At 36.4% G+C, this 13757-nt stretch overlaps 4 protein-coding genes across 4 annotated transcripts; 3 read left to right on the top strand and 1 right to left on the bottom strand.

Annotated features, from left to right (window-relative positions):
- Positions 1-261: 261 nt before the first annotated feature.
- On the top strand, positions 262-2026 carry RHIMIDRAFT_243856 (TPR-like protein; the record flags this gene model as incomplete). The annotated part of the gene is made up of 4 exons (XM_023609991.1): positions 262-660; positions 725-918; positions 973-1784; positions 1842-2026. The coding sequence occupies 4 exons, from the start codon at positions 262-264 to the stop codon at positions 2024-2026; spliced, it is 1590 nt and encodes a 529-aa protein (XP_023471554.1).
- Positions 2027-3756: 1730 nt separating this feature from the next.
- RHIMIDRAFT_222087 (kinase-like protein) lies at positions 3757-5602 on the top strand. The gene is made up of 2 exons (XM_023607453.1): positions 3757-4656; positions 4729-5602. Exons 1-2 carry the CDS (start codon positions 3823-3825, stop codon positions 5443-5445), a joined length of 1551 nt encoding a protein of 516 aa, XP_023471553.1. The 5' UTR covers positions 3757-3822; the 3' UTR covers positions 5446-5602.
- Positions 5603-8124: 2522 nt separating this feature from the next.
- Positions 8125-9410, bottom strand: RHIMIDRAFT_12861 (GNS1/SUR4 membrane protein). Its single transcript, XM_023605509.1, has 4 exons — positions 9176-9410; positions 8814-9125; positions 8693-8766; positions 8125-8641 (listed from the first exon to the last, which is right to left on the bottom strand). The coding sequence occupies exons 1-4, from the start codon at positions 9321-9323 to the stop codon at positions 8264-8266; spliced, it is 912 nt and encodes a 303-aa protein (XP_023471552.1). The 5' UTR covers positions 9324-9410; the 3' UTR covers positions 8125-8263.
- A 264-nt stretch (positions 9411-9674) lies between these two features.
- Positions 9675-11261, top strand: RHIMIDRAFT_297122 (solanesyl pyrophosphate synthase; the record flags this gene model as incomplete). The annotated part of the gene is made up of 3 exons (XM_023614271.1): positions 9675-10822; positions 10879-11052; positions 11100-11261. Exons 1-3 carry the CDS (start codon positions 9746-9748, stop codon positions 11259-11261), a joined length of 1413 nt encoding a protein of 470 aa, XP_023471551.1. The 5' UTR covers positions 9675-9745.
- Between the last annotated feature and the right edge of the window lie 2496 nt (positions 11262-13757).

Genomic DNA, 13757 nt, shown 5'->3' with positions numbered 1-13757 from the left:
CTGTATATTAATAGATCATACTGCCAAGGCTTGCTTACGGGAAATCTTGAAGCATTGCAAAGGATGAAAAGATATACTTCCCCCCCCCTTTGAGTGTCGTGTCATAATACAAACGATTTCTTCAAACTATTTAACCAATGAAATATTTGCTTTTTACGGAGTTTATGATATCCTTTATTTGGTAGCCACTGTATGTGGATTTATCTGATTGGAAATTCTTATCCATTTTACTTCTTTCTTGTAATCATAAAAAATAACACAATGAAGCAACACTATCTTATCGCCTGTGTTCTTCCTTTTTTATTTCCTTACTCTGTTGTTCTCTGCGAGAAAAGCACAGAACAGTATTTACAAGAAGGAAACAGCTATTTGATAAGTGGACAATATAACGACGCACTGATCAGCTTTGACGCTGCCATTCGACAAGAACCCGACAATTACCTTTCGTACTTTAAACGAGCAACAACGTACTTGTCTCTTGGCAGAAATAATGCGGCTGCCGAAGATTTTACAACAATCTTGAACTTGAAGCCTGGGTATGATAAAGCGCTGCTTCAACGAGCTCGTATCTATGTGAAGCAAGGTCAATATGATTTAGCCAAAGCAGATCTGGAAAGGTACTTGTCTTCTCACAAGGATAATAAAGAGGCTTTAAACATGGTAAATATACAAACATGCTATATATAAAAGTAAGATACTCATATTTATTTTGTGCTAATTACAGCTTCAAGATGTAAAAGTGGCCAAGAATGCTATAAAGCAAGCTGAAAAGGATCATGAGGCAAGCCGCTATGACTCTTGCATTCAGCAATCAAGCACTGTGTGCCGTCTATCACCGTACTCTGTAAAGGCTAGATTGTTAAAGGCAAAATGCCATCTTGGCAAGAATGAGATAGATGATGCAGCAGGCGACTTTGTGTAAGTGAAATCTTTTTTTTTTATACATACAGCTCACTCGAATGGAAACTATAGTCGTGTGGCACAGTTGAACCCTTCGGACCCTGATATATTACTGCAATTATCCAAGATCAAATTTTATGCACTAGATGAGCCCGAAAGTGCTCTGAAGCATGTCAAACAATGCTTACATTATGATCCTGAACAAAAACAATGCAAAAAGTTGTTTAAAAAGATGAAAAAGATCAATAAGGAAATAGAGACAATAGAAAAAGATATTGAACTTAAAAAGTATGTGACAGCAGCCAATCATCTGATCGGCACATCCAATCGACAGGGAATCTTGAAAGAAATCGAGCAAGATTATAGCGAGTTGCAAACAGAGCTGAAGAGTAAACAGATGCCAAATAAGCTCAAATTCAAATGCTACAAGATGGCCTGTAGATTGAATTCTAAACAAAAGGAAAAAAACGAAGACAAAATAGATGAGTGGTGCTCGTTGGCCCTCTCTATTCAGAATGATGACCCACTAGTGCTGATGTACCGCGGCGAGAATTACCTAAGACGTAAAGAGTTTGAAAAGGCTGTACATGACTTAGAGAAGGCTAATAAGGCGGCCTCAGAGGATGAAAGCATTGGAAGACAACATCAGCACCGCATAAGGCAATTATTACAGCAAGCCATGCAAAAATTGAAGCTATCTAAAAAGAAAGATTATTACAAGATTTTGGACGTACCACCAACGGCGGATGCTCGTGAAATCAAGAAAGCTTATCGTAAGAAAGCACTGGAATGGCACCCCGACAAGTACACAGGTGACCAAAAAGAGGAAGCCCAGAATAAGATGGCAGAGATCAATCAGGCTTATGAAGTACTTAGCAATGACGGTAATAACTAGAGAAACAATGATGGTTGCACTTGTGACTCATCTGTTTTTGAAATAGACAAGAGACAACAGTACGACAACGGATTCGATCCTTTTGATCCTGAACAAGGGCAAAACGGTGGACCGTCTCATGGTGGCTTTCCATTCGAACACTTCCAAGGCGGATTTAGCTTTCAGAATGGATTTCCATTTGGAGGAGGATTTCCTGGCGGAGCCCATTCCTTTAAAATGCGCTTTCAATAAATTAAGATCGTGTGAACACTTGTGCACTATTCTTTTTTTAGTAGTTTTCCCTTGTCAACCATCGTTCGATAAAAAGCTGAAATATCCAGAAAAACACAGAAACAGAAACCATGGAAACATAAACCAAGATAAACAGCTAAATAGTCTAAAACTGATCATTAGATTATTTATGAAAACAAAATGACAACATAGGGGACCTGTAATAAAATATTAGTTTCCCAGGCCCTTGTTTCTAGTAATAAATAAAAACTATTAGGGAAAAGTTCCCCAATCCATATTTCTACTAGACTGTCCATTACTTAATTCAAAGGCGGCCCTTTTATCGAATCAACAAAAGGACGACTTTTAAGCTACTTGTTTCAATTGAATAATAGCTTTTTTTTAGCAAGAATATTCAACTATATGGTGGTTTAAGTTACCTTAAACATTTCCCTTCAGTTATTCCTGCGTAGGATATCAAGACATAAGTTTTACAAAGTTTGGTAGAATAAGTTCATTCGACTCTTCATCAATAACACAGGTCATATTTCACTCAAGATACTCTCAGCTGCTCATTCAGTGATTGTTTTGTCCATTTCTTCCAAAGTGCGTATGTTGAACAAGGTATTTACCTGAATGAGTAATCGATTTTATATTTGGAAAAGTAGCAAATGACGCTCTTGTGTCTCAGAGTTCTAAAATTGCACTTGTATCATAGAAATTACAAGAAGGCTCTTTATGGCTCTCTACTCATCACGTTTGTTATTATAAAGGCATACCTTTGTCAACTTCCTTATATATCCCTTATAGTTCTCACGAATGAACAAGTCTGACAGTCTTGTCGATAGTTTCTTTATTAAAGGGTCTGATGTTTGATATATTTGATAAAGGGAGAAGTCTCTTTTCTAAAATGGATTAGTTGCCAATTTATTTTTTTTCTGCAAAACAACAACCACAACGCCCATTATTCCAAGGGATCAATCTATCTACTTCCTAATCGAGAAAACTCCAAAGTTCTCACAGTGATTAGATGTCTTGATTGTTGTAAAGCTCGCCTGTTATCATTTTAAGCCTTTTTATTACGTACTAAAGTCAGGATTTTCCAATGTTAAAGCAAGACTTGTACTAAAATAGTGTAAAAAGAGAGACATAAAGAGAGATTTGAAACTAAGATGTCTTTAAATTCAAATAACAAAAAAAAGGGTTTGAGCAACCGAATGTTTCATTTGTTCTTACGCGTCCTGATGTTCGTTATCTAATAATAAACATAGAAATAAAAGCCACTTCATTGGAACAAGTAGATGACAGTAATGGGATCATAGTGTGGCCATATAATAATATCATCATCATTATCCATTTTCCCCACGTTGAATTAAAGTTTACTGGTGCCTGTGATTTGCCCTATTCTGTTTGTTTGTTACAATAGAACTTTTTATGAATTCTATTGTCCACCCAGGGCTTGAGCAAGCCAGTAACATTTTCATTGGACAATAAAGGAAAAAAAAAAGAAGGTAGAGAAACCTTTCATTGGGGAAAGACAAGGATTTCTTGTTTAAGTCTCTTAACCGAAACAGAACAAATGTATTGGTCCTTTTCTCTATCTGAACTTGACCAATCCCTACTATTTGTATCCGCCAAAATCCGTGACACTAAAAAAGTGATATTTCCATATAAAAGTCAATGCTAAAAAAACTTTTTTTCCCTTTCTTCTTTCAACTTTTTATTTATTTCTTCCCTTCTCTGTTGACCTTCTTCTCTCTTTCTTTTTTTTTTTTGGCTTTTTGAAGCACTCCTTTTTTTATATATATATTTAACTTATGTCTAGCCCAGCCGCAAGTGGAGATTATTTCGAGTCTACAAGTGACACATATTTATCTACTGGACCTTACTTTACCGACGATCCTATACCTAGATCAACTTCACCTGACTCCCTACCAATGCACCCTCATGACGGCCCAGTTCCACCTTTAAGAGAAGGCAGTAGAGGATCTAACGACACGATGTCTTCTGATAATTTTTCCATCACTACACCTCCCGTAACCACAGAGAGCCAACCAATTCCAGTCAAGAAACCAAAGAAACGGTTGAGCAACGTCTTCAACAACGGATTCTTTGGATCTCTTAAAATGACTCCAGCTTCACCCACCAATCAATCATTGTGCTCTCAATCTCCAGATATGACCGATCGACGGTTTAGTGGTGCATCCATTCACAGCTCTAGCTCCGTTAGTAGCAGCGCCAGTAAATTAAGTAAATCCTTCACACGTCTCTTTCTCAGCACATCACCCTTTAAGAGAAATCACGACATGACTTGCGGCTCACTCGGTGTCGTTCCTTTACTGACTGAAAAGTATGGTGACTATGTCAAGCCAGAGAAACGGTCGTCAAAGGGCATGGGCTCTACATCCAAGAAGAATATTGCTAGTGGTGCTACGGCTGTGATCCGTCTGGTGCGACAGAGAACAGGTGGCCGTATTTTGGCAGTCAAAGAATTCAAAAAGAAAGAGAAAAGCGAAGATGAGAAAGAATATGAAAAGAGGATGCTTAATGAATATTTTATCAGCAAATCAGTTTCATCACATTCTCACATTGTCGAAACACTTGATCTTGTTAAAGATGAGAAGGCACGCTGGTGTGTCGTGATGGAATATGTAAGTTTAAAAATAAATGTTATCTTTGCATTACCCTATCTAACCATTTATATTGCTTATAAATATTCTTAGTGCTCAGGCGGCGATGTATTTAACCTTTTACATGAAAAACCAAACATGACACTAGATGAGGTTGCCTGCCTCTTTAAACAACTCCTACTTGGCCTACAGCACCTTCATCGTCTTGGCGTTGCGCATCGTGATATCAAACCTGAAAATTTAATTCTCACATCGACGGGAACACTGAAAATTGCTGATTTTGGCGTTGCTCAAGTCGTGCAAGAAAAAGACGGCAATTGTTGCAAAAATTGGTGTGGTTCAGAACCATTTTGGTCACCAGAAATGTGGAAGATTACAAACAACGAAACACTCTATGATGCTAGAGCTCTCGATGTTTGGAGTGCAGCTGCAACTTACTTTTGTATTCGTTTCAAACAATTACCCTTTACGGCTGCTTTTTATACCGGCAAACCTAAAGGCACGCCTCCTCCCGATGCTGTCGCAGGTTCACCTGCTGCTGTTGCAGCACAAGCAGAAGATGGTGGTGATGCAGATTATAAACATTATATAGATCAACGTCAGACGATAGAACCAAGTGAATGTGACCTCTTTAAAGATTTCACAGCACCTGAACGACAATGTCTTGCTGGCATGATGGACCCTGATCCAAAAACTCGATGGACTGTTGACCAAGCGTTAGAATCTGCTTGGATGACCCAAATAGAAATATGTGAAAATGGTAAACTCTCAAATGGGTTTTACCACACTCATTATTGTGTATTAAAATAGTAGACTATGTATTATATTTTTTTTTCCTTATGTAAAATGTTTTTATCAAAAGCCTGACAACAACGTATTTAATAAAAATCGTATATTTAAAAAAGCTCTCTTTTTAGAGCAAAGTTCCTATCAAGCTTTTTTTTTCCCTTTCTTGTGTTCTTTATCATTTGATAAATAATGTTTGACCTTTGCAGATTATTATATGATAAAGGTCACAAAGTTATTTTTTGAAATCGTCATGTGCAAAACTATCTACATGGAAATAGAGAAATCAGTCAATAGAATTAGGTTGATTCCGTCATGGGGACATGTAATGCATATGCTTGTAAATAGAGAGGGCACATGGTAATGAAATGAGTATCCTTTTAGAAAAAATAACCGTAATTGGTATATCAGATAAGCTTTTCAATAACACCTTTGAAACATTTAATAATTCCCTCTACGCTTAAAAAAGGTCTCATAACTCTCTCTCTACTAATGAACACTGAAATAAAGCTTTCTACAATAAAAAAAAAGCAAATTTCGTAATGATACACTGAAGTGGCGTGCCTTTATTTCAATTATATCAAGGGACACTGAGCCCAAATAGTCTTTGAAAATATAATTTGTATTGTTGTTGAACACTCTTACAGATTATTAATAAAAAAAGCTAAGATTCATGTATAGCCAATGACTGAAAGTAGCGTGAGAATAAGGATATCCTGGTTTCTGTTTCAAATGCTATTATCAATATCAAATGGGGAATTATCATCGGTAATCTTTTGTTCCATAGATTGAAGCCTTTTTTTACGTTGCCCTTTTTTGGAAAAATTATTTTGGTCACTAAGCTATGGTGTTACTAAACGGTGTCGACTCTTTCATCGATTCTTGGCGATGACCCCTCCCCTTTGTTCATATTGTATATACTTGCATTCAACATTTGTTGATCAATATTAGATGTATTCTAAATATTATCATCTATTTACTTGATTTATGGTCATAGCAAGTGTATTTCATTAGTGAACAATGTAGCAAAGTGTAAAGAAGGCAGAATGATGTACTAAAGTTATTTTTAACCTTCGGAGAATATGCTTGAACATTACCGAGGACCTGTGTTTCTTTATACTTTGTGTTTGTTCAAAGAGAGCTAAGTGTCTACAATACATATTCAACAAAATATCACAATGTGTTCAGTCGTCCCAACAAGCAGCTCATCCGCTCGTCCTCTTTTTTAGAAAAAGAAGCGATGAATGTGGTGTCTATACATATATTCTCTGCCTGGTTTCTGGGTTATATTCTTATTAATATATTTCTCTCAAAGGAACAGTGGCCCGTCTAATTTAGAGCTTTATTCCCAATTACGAACATATGTGTACTTGAGGAAACATCAACGGATGCGTGTAATTTTCATGCTTTTATTAATAACTTTTTGCGTAATGAAGGATATCACAAGAGGTCGATCAGTGATATCAGTAATAATTGTAACAAAAGATGCAACAAACAGTGAACTTATCAGGGAATTTGGGGGAAGCCTCGTATAAAGGGTAGCTTGATTCTTAAAGCAGTAATTTTAAATGTAAATAAGGGATTAAAAGAATTCGTGACCTGTATACAGCTAGCTCATTTCTAACTAATTGTTCACTGGATAGCAAAGTAACCTGATGTGAAGGATCATCGGTAAGGCTTACGCATGTACGTCTTGATATACATCACATAGGTTGATTTATGTTACACTGTGTACATTTTGTCTTTTGCTCTATAAAAGATAGTGATAACAATCAATAGCACTTATTACAGGAAGAGAAAGATGATGTATATATATATGAATCGTAAGATTTAAATACTTAATTTTTTTTTTTTGGCTTTATCAAAGGAAGCTGCCTTTTTATCATCCTTTAAAGAGTGCTCAACTTGCTTTATTAAAAAAAATGCATGATTAAAAGTAATGGGTGAGTAACTTCACTTGAAAAACCAAGGCAAATAGTAGAATGTATAAAATTGGCGAGAGCACAGAGTCATCCTACAAAAATGATAAGAGATTATCCCATTCGTACCATTCGACTGTCTGAGACCAGAGCGGTATAAAGTAGATATAGAGGTCTGTGGACCGACTGCTATCAGCAAGTTTGAAAAGGATGGAATTTGGTTCTCATAAACTAGTATTAACAAAAGAGTACATGAAGAAAAGGCTAGTTGGGTTTGTGAGCCTGTCGACTAGGTGGTTGAACAATGGTTTCGCGTCATTTGGAGCAATGTATCTCGGTTTCCATTATCGATAACAATGGTGGGCTCCAAATTCATTAAAGGAGTCGGTGAACGATATGACGTTAAACATATTGTTCCCAAGAAAATAGACGTTGGCTCAATGTGAGACCGTAATTGACACAAAAGGAGGACCAACAGAATAAATAGCTTCTTTCAAAAACACGTCAACACTTATTTTTTTATAATATGGCTTTCCAAACATTTGATTTACTATTTCGTACGATATCTAATTATATGCGTGGCTGTATATTGTCTTTATACAATGGGAATACGTCTCTCTTTTGGGTCACGTCTCTTTTAAAAGATTGATATTGATGTCATCTCTCTCCCCTCTTCCCCCTGCCTTTTATATTAAAAAGAGCGGGTTGGCTAACTGTAATGCAAGCTTTTGATTGGCCCATCATACAAAAGCCTATTACATTCTTGTCTTTTATGTTACACATGATCCGGAGGCAGAAACCGACAATGACAAAGTAGAAAAGATAATATAAATGCTTTGGTATTTATTTGTTATTTATTTTTTTGAAAGAAAAATCTACATCTAAGAAAAGAAAAAAAAAAAGAAAGCGTATTCACAAATATATTAGATCTTTTTGCTCTTTTTGACAGTGTCAACCTTTGCTGCAGGTGCTTTACTAGGAACAGCATTCTTCTTTTTGTATGTAATTCTGTAAAAGTTGATGAACAATAAAAGATAGGATGTTAGAATGGCACAACCAAAAGCGGCAGCGCTTTCTGTTCCAGCACAGGTACCAAAATTGGGGAAAGCGCTGTTGGTGTAGGTGTAAGCATAGTACGAATAGGTACACGAATAGATGACAATAAGATCGATGACAAATTGAATAATTTGCATGGTTGTAAGGTACTTTTTCCACCAAACTTTAGCACCGGAAGCAGTGCGGAAATAGTAATAGTACATCAAGACGTGAACAGTCAAGTTGAGTGTGATAGGAACCCAGGACTATTGAATTATCGTTGGTGTGTTTGTTCTTGTAATTTTTGATATACTTACAACAGTGGTTCTGCCAACCAGCTGAGTGTAACACAACGCCATGGTCATACTGTGATGGAAATAGTGCAAAAATTCTAATTTCATGTGAATGATGTGTTTACAACCAATGATATTAACCTACCAAGCTTCTTCTTCTTCAACACCAAGAATACAGTGTCAATAAGCTCATAGTACTTGACCAAATAGTTGAGATAGTACAATAACTCCAATTTTTGTGTCCAAGCTTCTTCAGAACAGATAGTATAATACAAACCGTGATAATATAGCTTGGGAAAGAGTTGCTCAATCGTCAAAAGCAAAAGAATGAAGGAAATCACCGTCAAGAAGAGGTTGTGAACTTGATTAAGAAATTTCAGCTTCATTGGAGACGCGTTTGTAAGCAAATATTGACCACCGAAAATTACAACAAGATAGGTAATGCATCCAATAATAACTTTGCTTTCGTTATTCTCATCATGTTGCTCGTCTATATTTATTACCTACCTTCTTGTAAAGTGGAGAGGGGCGTAACACCTTCGATAAAGTGGAATTCTGTGGCTGGACTTCCCACAATAAATGTGTAAAATTTGTTAAAGTAGTCAAATAAATAAACCCCAAATGGCCTTTCTGGACTAAAATCGAGTGAAGGCATCTTAATGTATGATAAAGAGGAGGAAAAGAAGGACAATTGAAAAAGAAACTCCTTTAAATCGCTGAAAAGCTGAGATTAAAAAATTACCCGACAAACAATTCAACAGTGGTTGATCCATTTAACCGTACCTTTTTATTTCAAATTAAATATCCATAGTACTTAAAGGAGAGAGAGAGAAGGGTCAAATTTATCAGTTTACATATAGAATATGACTGATAGATGATAAACATGCGTTTTTAAAGAAAAACGCAGACCCAATTCCCCAACCAGCCCTTTTGCTCTTTTGTCCCAAAAAAAAAAGATAACATATTTCCCTACTTGGACTTTTTCCGTCTCAACAGTGGCTTTTCAGTAACTCAGCCACAGAGGATAGGGTGCCCCTTGTCGCGCGATAGGGGAGGATCACCTTTTGTCATTGATAAATGCATAAATTAGTTGTAGCAACCAAGTCAAAATTTAGAACCACCCACTTTATTAGAGCTGTTGGATTTCATTCGAGCCGTCATAACTTTGTCTCTACAAAAGAGCAACCAGACATTTCACCGCTAGGCAAGATTAGCAGTAGCATAAACTCGATAAAGAACAGCATTTTAGAGACAACTCCACTAAAGCAATTAGTTGAAGAAGAGACACCGTTTACAGGGCACCCCGAGAATTGGAGTCAGGCCATACGGGAAGCTCAGAGCCTGGTAGGAGAAACAGATAAGGAACGTGCAATTGACCCTACCAAACTGGTAGGAAGAGATTTGGGCGAGATCAAGTCAAATATTGCCAAACTTCTCTACAGTGGCCACCCATTTTTAAATAGAGTAGCAAAACACTATTTCAGCGGTGAAGGAAAGCATGTGAGGCCTTTATTAGTTCTTTTGATCGCTCAAGCTACGAGTATTGCAGAAAAGAAGCCTTCAAAACAAAACACGGATTACATCTCAATAGATATGCCTATATCACATGGATTGCAGAACATCATATCAAATGGCGTATTTGACAAACATGTACATTATACACCTTCTGTGACTGATCAAGGTTGCACTATATTACCAACACAAAGACGGCTAGCAGAAATTTCAGAAATGATACACACAGCTTCTTTGTTGCATGATGACGTGATCGATGCTTCCATGACACGGCGAAATTTACCTTCAGCAAATGCTAGCTTTGGTAACAAAATGGCTGTGCTCGGAGGTGATTTTTTATTAGCGCGTGCTTCCGTAGCCTTGGCTCGGTTACGTAATGCTGAATGCATCGAATTGATGTCGACCTGTATTGCTAATCTAGTAGAAGGTGAATTTATGCAACTACGCAACACAAAGGACGAACAAGGAACTGATAAAGTGAAAAAACTCAGCACATTTGACCATTACATGAAAAAGACATATATGAAAACTGGAAGTTTGATCGCATTAAGTTGTAAATCATCTGCTGTGCTGGGCAACGTGACAGATGAAGTAGCTAATGTCGCTTTTGACTTTGGAAAAAATCTGGGTTTGGCATTCCAGGTAATATTATCAATGTCTTCCTTTTTCTCTTTTTTCTTTTAACAAGTGTTGTATAGCTTGTTGATGATATGTTGGATTTTACAGTGACTGCTGCTGAACTTGGTAAGCCTGCTGGTGCAGATCTTAAGCTAGGTTTGGCTACAGCACCTGTTTTGTTTGCTTGGGAAGAATATCCAGAGTTAGAGCCATTGATTAAGCGTAAATTTTCAGAAAAGGGCGATGAAGAAAGGGTAAGTGATTAGTTTAGATGATGTCGGCTTTTATTAACATCATCTAGGCGAGAGATTTAGTTTATAAAAGCGATGGTCTAAAAAAGACCCTAGATTTAGCAACATTGCATTGTGGATATGCAATCGACGCTCTTAATAAGCTTCCTTCTTCTGATGCAAGATCTGCTCTTATTCAAATTACAGAAAAGTTATTAACAAGAAAGTCATAAACCATTCTTTTCCCATTAATAATTCTTTTTGTTATCGATCTGATATCTTAATCAGATAAAAATTACTTTATAAACAAATTATGTGTAGCCTTACACAACATTATTTATATGAAAACAAAAAAAAAATTGCCATGTTAATTCATGATGAAGGATTAGGGGTCGTTCATCCTACTTCTGACCCGGCTATGAATTTCTGTAGTTAACTAGCAGAAGGCTGAAATTATCTTTTTCGTCAGCTTTTAGAATACGAATGTTGTGTGAATGTGGTCGAAATGATGACCAGACGAAGGAGTTGTATGACAATGACTGTAAAATGGCTCAAGTTTTGAAGGAAATAGTGTGTGCACTATACCAAAAATCATCTGATGCTTTATGCGAAATAACTTTTGTCGACTTTTTACTTTTTGGTAAGTCATTATATGCTTTATGCTTTTTGTTTCTCTTTTACATATAAGAGCAAAGTTCACAATAATACTGTACGACTCATCCACCGGTTATGTGTGTCATATCAATTATGCGAAAGCTGCTGATTTGTCTAAAGAGCCGGGTGGCCTTTGCAGTGAATTGTTGCCATGCTAAAGGCAGTCTATCAAACTAGGGTAATGATGAAGAGCACCAACATGCTTATCAAACAAAAGCCAGCAGATATCGATGCTGATCTTGAACAGTACAAGATAATCCCTCCTATTTTTACTAGTAAAGGAAGCAAGAGAAAGATCTTTTTTTTTAAAAAGAAAAATAAATTATATTCTTAAACAGCATTCTTCATTCCATATAAAAATTATTTAAACATAAATAAATTCATTAACGTTTGAATGAGCTAAAAAGCTCTTGGTTAATCTAGAAATTTTTTATTTGGCCAGGCATAAATGTAAAACACTCTACCTTATGCACATTGTAAAAAGTAAATTTTAAAAGAGTGGCAAGTGATTGGTGCCAAGGTTGCATAACAATGATTATCCCACACGAAAGGGGAGGCTATTCCCAGGACAGATAAATTGAAAAGCATGCAAAGTGCATTCATGTTAATAACGTAATTCTTCTACAGCCGATTCTAGGCACATGCTCACTAGTAACACTTTTATGCATCCATGACTATCTTTTTGTAACATTAAGATCTTATCTGATATAAAACATCTTTTTTTTTTATCCTTGCCTTTAACCTAAAGTAGAATAAGGTCGTTTTTTTGTGGTCAAGTGTAACGAATAAGAATTCCAACATTCAGCTCAATACCAAAGGGAAGCACAATATACAGGTAGTTTTTAATAGATGTAGCTATTCTTTGCATATTTAATGAGTTTAAGCATCTGCCAACCCAGAAGTGTCTCTGTCGCAATTATTTTCGTTCTTCGAAATAGGTTCTACAGCGTCGTCCGTGATATTCATTGTATTGCTGGAGCGCTCTCACAGTGCTGTTGATGTTGACCTTTGACTTTTTGTAAGTTAAGATGTATAAGTAGCTCTTCTATCTACTTGCTTATTATTGTACTTGCAATATTATCACCGGCGAGGTTTCATCATTAAAACGTGCAATACCCAAAATTGACCCGTCTAAAAGAATACCCAATCATCTAATTTTATGTTGAAACTCTATGTTTATTTACAGTATATCAGCCCACTGTACTATTGCCAGTGCAAATATGACACAGTCGAGAAAGTCTATGGAAGAAGGAATGCTTCTGTGGCTTGTAATCCTACTTTTATTCTCTGAAAAAAGTGGGACAAAAAAAATGTAAAGTGATCCAATCAATGAACTAGGAATTAATGGTTATTTATTTATAATGCTTTTAGGTCTATAAAAAGAAAGGCTATGGATCGTTGTTTTTCTGAAAATTGACATACGAATGCACTAACTCAAGTAGATCATAGTAATAAAGCCGAGAACGGTTTCACGCTAGCTTAATCGATTTCATCGAGATTTGTCGCCATGGTCGTACGTACGTGTCGCTGGATGAAGCGCTGTCTTTTGTAAGCAGTTTTATTGAAATACCAAGTGGGACAGGGAAAAGATCTACATCTAGACCAGCTTTCCGAGTTATTTGAACACATTTCGATTATTTTAGCGCGCCTTTTATATGTAGTGGTGACATATTCATGATTGAACGCCACAATATTCTCTTTTTACAACTGAATGATCCCTCTTAAACTGAACTTCACATGTTAAGCTGCGGGTCAAAACCACGGCAGACTATCACACCATTCCACGGCATTCACCGTAACATGGTTACTGGCCATTTTGAAGTCATGGCAACGGAAAAATAAGGAGGGAAACTGCATGTTTTTAAACTACGCGAGTAGCAATCATACTTTATAAGGGAATTTTCAACGTCACACTGAAAGAGTTTTAAAGTACTATAAAAAAATTTGCCTTAAAATAAAAGAAAAAAATTCTTTTGCTTCTTTATTTTTTTTTAACGCAGAGAAAAAACTTTACTTTTTTTTTGCGTCTATTAAGGTCCAACAGCAAAACAACCTCAAAACACCTCGCCCCCTGT

The sequence above is a fragment of the Rhizopus microsporus genome, assembly GCF_002708625.1.
Source record: "Rhizopus microsporus ATCC 52813 unplaced genomic scaffold scaffold_1, whole genome shotgun sequence".
Lineage (NCBI taxonomy): Eukaryota > Fungi > Mucoromycota > Mucoromycetes > Mucorales > Rhizopodaceae > Rhizopus > Rhizopus microsporus.
The sequence above is the reverse complement of the archived record's forward strand: the minus strand, read 5'-3'. Positions and strand labels throughout refer to the sequence as shown.

Bases quoted from the DNA above. Each gene is read 5' to 3' on its own strand.
- RHIMIDRAFT_222087 (XM_023607453.1), top strand. From the start codon at position 3,823: ATGTCTAGCCCAGCCGCAAGTGGAGATTATTTCGAGTCTACAAGTGAC. The intron at 4,657-4,728 runs GTAAGTTTAAAA...AAATATTCTTAG, and splicing joins GGTGTGTCGTGATGGAATAT to TGCTCAGGCGGCGATGTATT.
- RHIMIDRAFT_12861 (XM_023605509.1), bottom strand. From the start codon at position 9,323: ATGCCTTCACTCGATTTTAGTCCAGAAAGGCCATTTGGGGTTTATTTA. The intron at 9,126-9,175 runs GTAGGTAATAAA...ACGAAAGCAAAG, and splicing joins CCTCTCCACTTTACAAGAAG to TTATTATTGGATGCATTACC. The intron at 8,767-8,813 runs GTAGGTTAATAT...ACATGAAATTAG, and splicing joins GTTGAAGAAGAAGAAGCTTG to AATTTTTGCACTATTTCCAT.